Raw genomic sequence first — 7,271 nt, forward strand, 5'->3', positions numbered from 1 at the left:
TAGATCAGGGTCCAGACTTAGGACTTCAGGGGCTGCATGCTTTTCAGAATTACAAAATTTGCACCCTTTCAAAGAGTACCTGTCTGCCCCTTTATATGTAAAAGCCGTGTTCAACAGCAGAAGGCGTGAGATGCCATGTATCACCATATTCACCTATCATCCCTCTTGTGTTCACGCTTCTTTAATGGCTTTCACTTTGTTCCTGAAGGCATTTCCATGATTTGGGGACAAGCCTCCATCCACCTGCAAATGGCCAGTTAAATTAGCACCCCAAAAAGGAAACTTTTAATAGTTTAAAATTGCTGAAACCCTCCCCTTAAAATAAAATGGGTTAACATTTTCTCTTGACTGCTGAGCTGGGGTATTTAAGCCATCTATAGACAATATCTGAATGGACTACAAAGCAGTTGTTATCCAGTTACAGTATATTTAAAAAAAAGGCCTTCCTTCCCTCCCTCCTAGCTGTGTTTACCCAACTTGGGTTCTGATTATCTACCAATGGTTGCTCAGTGAGCCTAGCAGTGGAGCTGCTGTCTGCAATGTACTTACTTGTTCCGACAACTCCCCCGGGGGCACCAGGTGGGCCGGTTGGTCATTCTCCAGATTGCGCACGCTCGGATCGCCTCCATTGAAGAGCAGACGTTGGATCAGGTACTCGGTGGAACGGTTAGGAGGCAACGCAGCAGCCATGTGCAATGCCGTGTTCCCATGAGCCTACAAGAGCGGAGAGGAAACGCAGCGATGTCAGTTTGTGGAAGAGACAGACGGGGGTTAGGCGAGGGCCAGATCTGCACCACCGTTACGAGAGACTGACTCACCTTCATGTTGATGAACATGGCCAGATCGATGTGGGGCATCTGGAGGAAGAAGGTCACAAGGGGGATGTTCCCGGCCTGGACGGCTAGGTGGAGCACCGTCTTGTTGCTTTTAATTTCCTGTTTAAGAAAGTCGGGTTTAATTTAGAGCTCCACCAGCACCTGAATGGGGAGTCTTTATAAAAGGGCCATTATACCTCCAATGAGTGCCACACTTTTAGAGATCAATTTAATTTCACACTTACAAGTTCATAAACTGCTATTTATATAAATGTAAACTACAATGATAAAAGCTTTATTTGAAAAATTCCAAATCCTGGATGTTCTTACAAAACCCCCCCGGCAGGGCCTGCAAGCTTCTTGGCAGCATGTGTAGAATTGAATAAGGCACCAACAACTGGCTTTTCACTCTGGCCCCATTCCTTCCACTCACTCATAATTAGGTTAGCTGTGGACGGTACCTGACTGGTGAGGTTGGCCCCCATCTGGAGCAGGAGCTGGACACATGACAGGGTCTCTCTCTCATGCTGCTGGGCGCTCGGGGTGTTCTGGCTGTTCTTGTAGGCATTATTCTGAGCTATCACTGCACAATGAAGCGGAGTCAGACCTGGAAGGACAGAAAACATTCACGGTGACCTCTACAGTTTCATGCAATTCTAGTGGAACACCAAACAGTAATTTCTACATAGATGGTGGAAGGCTCAGAACCAGGGATGCACCGATATAGTTTTTTTGGTATTGAGTACCGATATTTTGCTTTCGGCACTCGACGATAATGAGTACCTATACCGGTGCTTCTGCTGGCATGGAGCCGGCTTCCCGGGCAATCTGATTGCCCAAGCAGCTGGCTCCATGTTGTTTGGCCGGCTTGATTGTGCTTGGTAATGACCCGCCTCCCAGCTTCCTGATTGGCCGGGAAGCTGGTTCGATGATGATTGGCCAGGAAGCCGACTTCTTGGACAATCAGCAAGGAGGCGGCTGTTCGGTGGCTCGATGCTGATTGGCCGGGAAGTCGGCTTACCGGTCAATCAGCATGGAGCCGGCTTCCCGGCCAATCAGGAAGCTGGGAGGCGGGTCATTACTCGTCGCCCAGCTTCCTGATCGCACAGGAAGCCGGCTTCATGTTCATGTGTCTGAAAAGAACAACTACACACAGCAGGAAGCCGGGAGGCGGGTCATTAGCACCGCCCAGCTCCCTGATAGCACGTGAAGTCGGCTTCATGTTCTCCTACAGCACTGAAGGTCATAGGAAATCGTCCTCTGATTGGGGAGGGTATCAGAGCATTTGGAAGAGTACTCGTCCAAATACTCGGTATCGGCACCGATACTAGTATCAGTATCGGCACATCCCTACTCAGAACCCCTTTGTTACTGTTCATGTCTCCCTACTTCCTGTTCCGTTGACCACACAACAATCAAAAGTTTCAGGAGATCTAACCCCCTCCCCAACCAATCCAAATAAACAAGTTAGAGTTGACATTCAGCCTCTAGATTGTTCTTTTCAGACACTCTTCCTTCACTCATCGAAGAACAAGGAACAATTGCCGACACCGATGGCAGGGGCCTCTGTGGAAAAATAAGTACCTACAGCCCTTGCAAACTCTCACAAGTCAACATTCTGCCGGCTGTTGCTAACAACATTAAAAAGTTGCAACTGTTGGATCAAATATGTCCGGCCGATGGCCAACCAAATTTTAGGAATGGATAACGTTGCTCGACTCACCATCATAATTTGTGGCCTCTAGGTCGAGGTTCTTCTGATGCGGCAGAGCCAGGAAGACCTGAAACAAAATGGAGATGAAACAGAGGAAAGAATCGGAAAGACATCTTCTCTTTGTACACCTATTTGGAATGTGAGGTGGAGCGTTTGCAGGTAACCACAAGATATTATTGTTACCTCAAGAAAGACTTGGACTTGGGAAGAGTATATGACTCTAGGTTTTTATTGTTGTGTGTTACCCTAATGGAAGAGCGTTCCCTTCACTTCCTATTTTAACAGAAAGTAGGTTTGGGGGGTCCTAAGTAATAAGAAAAATGTTGTGGCTGGAGCTGGGCCTTCAATGACCCCCAAACCCTCCGCCTGATTTTCCCTTTAGGGCTAAGCCCCACACACACGTCATCCAGCTGCCCAATTTTAGCACCCATAATGGGCTCTTAGGCACGCTTATTGGACACGGTGATGATATATGGGTGTGGATTAGTCTCAAAGTCAAGGAAGCCAAGCCCAAATAATGTTCACGGAGCATTTCCTGCATCTTTCTCCATGAGTGTTCCTGCTATAGGATTGGGGCTTCCAGAGGTGGTGGGTTATGGCTTACTTAGACGTTTTCACTGAAAACCACACGTCAAAGAGACTCTCGGTTCTTCAAGTTGATGATACCCACTACTGAATACTATATAAAGAACGTCCAACGTCAACATACAGTATGTTGGGTGCTCACCACTGAACGTTCCTCAGCACCCAGAAAAAAGTGCCAACAGCCTTGTTCCTCAATATGGCCAAGAGTTGAAATGTTTGATAAAATGGGTGGGTTTGAAGGACCTTACTTGACCTTCATGTGGAAGTGAAAGACTTATAGGGATCATATATTGTCACATTGTGTAAAACGTATCAAAAGAACGCTTAGCGAAGTTCTTCTTTGAACTTACTCTGAGGACATCGGACAAGCCGTAGGTTGCAGCAACATGGAGGGCCGTCTGCCCCTTGCAGTCCGCAGCACTGACATCAGCGCCCAGCCTGATCAGGTCATAGACGATCTCAGGCTGGTTGGCTGTGACGGCCACCAGGAGCGGAGTCTGGATGGAGGAAAGCTGGATAAGGTCACATGAAACCTGACTGGTACATGCAATTATAATCAAGGTTATTTGTTTTACCGCCACTCACTTGCCTGAAGCCCCACCCACTGCGAAGAGAACCTCACCAATATCTTGTGGTCCTCTTTATTGGGCATCGGTACATAAGGGGGTGTGGTTAGCTTTAATGTTTCATTGGTGACAATCAGCTTAGCTTCCAACAGGCTAGAAAATCTCCCTGTGTGATAATGAGCCCCTCCCCCTTCCTAATTGTCATCCTCTATCATACTAAAAGCCCCCGCTTCACACCACACTGCACAAGGATGCTACTATTTGATGTAAGATCTATAAACAATTCCAGAGTCAAGGCATTGCTGGAGTTCTGTTATATAAGATACCACATACACTGTATTCTTCATGCAGTCAGGTCTATATACATTGTTTCTCATCTCCAAGCCCTGATGAAGGGGCGATCTCTGGCTCCCGAAAAACACGTTGGCCCTAGTTGATCTTTACATTGAGCTACAGGCACACATATCATTATCGTATTGGTACCTTCCCATTATGCTCCTTCAGGTCCAGCTTGCCATACTGCAGGTAGCGTTCAGCTGCGGCATAAGCCAGACTCCTCAGCCCTCTCGCGGCGTAGAGGTGCAGCCACCTGTCAGCAGGAGAAGACAAATGCAATCAGTAAGACCGGGAACATGAATGTTTTTTTTTACGAAAGACACAGAATCTTTGAATAGGACAGCGCAACGTACGAAAAGACAGAGAAAAGTAGACATGTAAGCTGCGGAAACATTTGGCTCGGTTTGGATATTTCGTTATTTCGGGACTCGGATCCGAAATTCAATTCGGTTCGTGTTTCAAATTCAGAGGAAATCAGAATTTTCCTTAGTTTCGGATGAGTTTATGAATATTCGTTCCGAATACCACAGAAAACCAATACTAAAGCTGAGGCTCCCAGACCCGAATGGCATTCAGGATCCGAATTACCCCATAGTGCTCCTTTAATAAGGCTCCCAGACCCATATTGCTTTCTTGTGCTCCCGATTGTCATTCAGGTCTGGGAGCCATATACATATATTACTAAAGCTGAGACTCCCAGACCCGAATGGCATTCGGGAGCTCTGAAATGCAATTCGGACTCCCGAATTAGACATGTGCACTGGCAAAAAAATTATTTTGTTTCATTTTCATTCAGATTTTGCGTTATTTCGTTTTTTGGGATTCGGGTCCGAGAGTCAATTAGTTTCAGGATTCGGATTTGGACAGAATTAATTAGCGGTAGTCTGTACGAATTTTCATTGCACCAAAGTGACATTAGAGAACAAAAAAAACAACGAATTTCGATATCGGAAATTCTGATTCATTTGCATTCGGAAATACGGAAATTCGGATACATGCGAATCTCCGAATTTCAGAAAATACGTCCGAATAATGAATCATTCCAAAACGAATCGCGCATGTCTATCCCGAATGCCATTCAGGCAGGGCTGTAGCTACCATGCGGCGAGTGAGGCAGCCATGGGGCGAGTGAGGCAGCCATGGGGCGAGTGAGGCATCCTGGCTGCGCCCCCTCGCCCCTGTTGCCATGGAAAGCACAGGGTGCCATTGGCAACTGGGGCGCCAGGCGGCCAACACAGCTGCGGCTCGGCAGGAGAGAAGAGAAGAATAAGTTAGTTTTGTCAAACGAAACAAATGTTTATGCTATTTTGGATTTGGCCACCAGCTCATTCTGCGCATGCGCGCTGCCATCCTGGAGGCGGGGCGTATGACGTCACATGCCGCACATGTCTGCTGGGGGGCACAATTTTCTGTTCTTGCCTCAGGCGCAAAAAGAACTAGCTACGGCTCTGCATTCGTGTCTGGGTACATCAGCTTTAGTATTATATGTAAATACTGTATTTGGCTCCCATGTTGTCGTAACGAATATTCGCGTTCAGACCCATTCGGGGGCATTAAACCGAAAAACACATCTGATTGGCCAGAAAAGTCACATGTCCGATTCAGTTTCGTCTTTGAACGAAATTCGGACGGGATACGAAATTCGTAAATGGAAGATTCGGACACATTCAAGATTCGGACACATTCAGGTGCATTGGGATTGGGAAATTCAGATGTGTCCGAGCTTCAGAAAATTCGTCCGCATTGTGATTCAGTAGCGGAAAAATTCACACATGTCTAGAGAACAGGCAAATACATTTTCATGGCTGTAGCCAGGGTCAGATTTCCACCGCTGGTGCCTGTAGGCACGCAACCTTTGCGATACCATTTTCGGGTTCCCCCAGTCCTAGCCCGGCTTAGACATTGTGATGATGTGTAAATCAGCTCACGCCAACTGTATTTCCACTGATGACAGCAGAAATCTATGCGGCCGGTAACCTAGACCCGCCTTGCCTAATGGTGGATCCATCTCAGCCTATGACCATCGGTGAACTCACGTGTCTCCGTCTCCGTCCTGCTGCAGAAGATGATCAGGGCTGAGGTTCTGAAGCTTAAGTCTGGCTTCCTCCAAGTCCTGTGCCATCAGTTCCGTCACCACAGAGCCGGGAACCCTCGAGTAGGTGTCTGCTGCTGCAACCGAGCACGGCACCAGCGCCAACCAGGAGGGATCGTGGGGAAAGGTGGGCAAATAGGGAGCGTGTGCGGCCGAAACAGCCTGGAAAAAATACAAATACTTATTAATATTGTTGATGACGATACAAACTCGTGTTGATTTCTTAACAGTCCTGTACCCCGTATGTAGTCATGCCTGGCTGATATCTGCTTGGAAATGCCAAAATAGCAGAGCTGAGTAACAGCCTCCCCTCTCAGCACAAGTACACACACACACACACACACACACACACACACACACTACTTGTATTGCATATAATAGAGGGGACGTCTAAGGCCAGCTCTGTTACTGAGTGCTGATTACAGGATGCATTGGGTCCCTATTGGACTGCTCAGTTATTTAGACTCCCTGCACAGATGCTGCAGTAGGAAATGAAAATGGAGGTTAGTAGAACACCCATCTGATAGCATATCTGTTTGTTTGACTTCATTTGGGCTTTGAGGGCAGCCTCAGGTGGGGGTAAAATACTAGCATTCAGTGACGTCACAAGGGGGGTGCGGCCCGCACCCAGGGGACACCATTGGAGGGGTGACGCCAAAATGACTGACTGAGAGCCCGACAGTGTCAGGAGAGAGGAGGGGACCCGGCGGCATACCTCATCCCACCAGGTGAACGTCCCATCCATCACAAAGATGGCCGCCGACAGGCGTCAATTAGATGACCGTGCAGGTGGGGACAAGCGGCGGCTCTCCATGTCTTCTTCTCTTCCTCTTACACCTCTAAATTATTCTATTCATCTTTTTTTTAGCAGTTTTTGCTTTTCTTTTGTATTTTGTTTAGAACAATGACATAGACTCCCTTTTAGATTGTAAGCTCTCATGACCAAGGTGCTCCTGACCGGTGACGTCACAAGGGGGGTGGGGCCCACACCCGGGTGCCACCATTGGAGGGGTGACACCAAAATGAATGATAGTCAGATTGGTGTCACCCCCTCTAAAAAGTGGGGCACTCGGTCATGGACAGAGAGCCCGACAGTGTCAGGAGAGAGGAGGGGACCCGGCGGCATACCCCATCCCGCCGGGTGAACGTCCCCTCCCTACCAA

General features: G+C 47.9%; 1 protein-coding gene across 1 annotated transcript in view; it reads right to left on the reverse strand.

The window, feature by feature from the left end:
* NFKBID (NFKB inhibitor delta) overlaps positions 1–7,271 on the reverse strand; it is a 17,789-nt gene that overhangs the window by 218 nt on the left and 10,300 nt on the right. The window contains exons 6-12 of the mRNA XM_018570730.1: positions 6,053–6,270; positions 4,164–4,269; positions 3,465–3,611; positions 2,539–2,596; positions 1,277–1,422; positions 819–935; positions 550–714 (exon numbers count right to left, since the gene is read on the reverse strand). Coding sequence (XP_018426232.1) covers positions 550–714; positions 819–935; positions 1,277–1,422; positions 2,539–2,596; positions 3,465–3,611; positions 4,164–4,269; positions 6,053–6,270 — 957 coding nt within the window. The remainder of the gene's footprint in view (positions 1–549; positions 715–818; positions 936–1,276; positions 1,423–2,538; positions 2,597–3,464; positions 3,612–4,163; positions 4,270–6,052; positions 6,271–7,271) is intronic.

The sequence above is a fragment of the Nanorana parkeri genome, unplaced genomic scaffold, assembly GCF_000935625.1.
Source record: "Nanorana parkeri isolate BGI_ZX_2015 unplaced genomic scaffold, ASM93562v1 scaffold1586, whole genome shotgun sequence".
NCBI lineage: Eukaryota > Metazoa > Chordata > Amphibia > Anura > Dicroglossidae > Nanorana > Nanorana parkeri.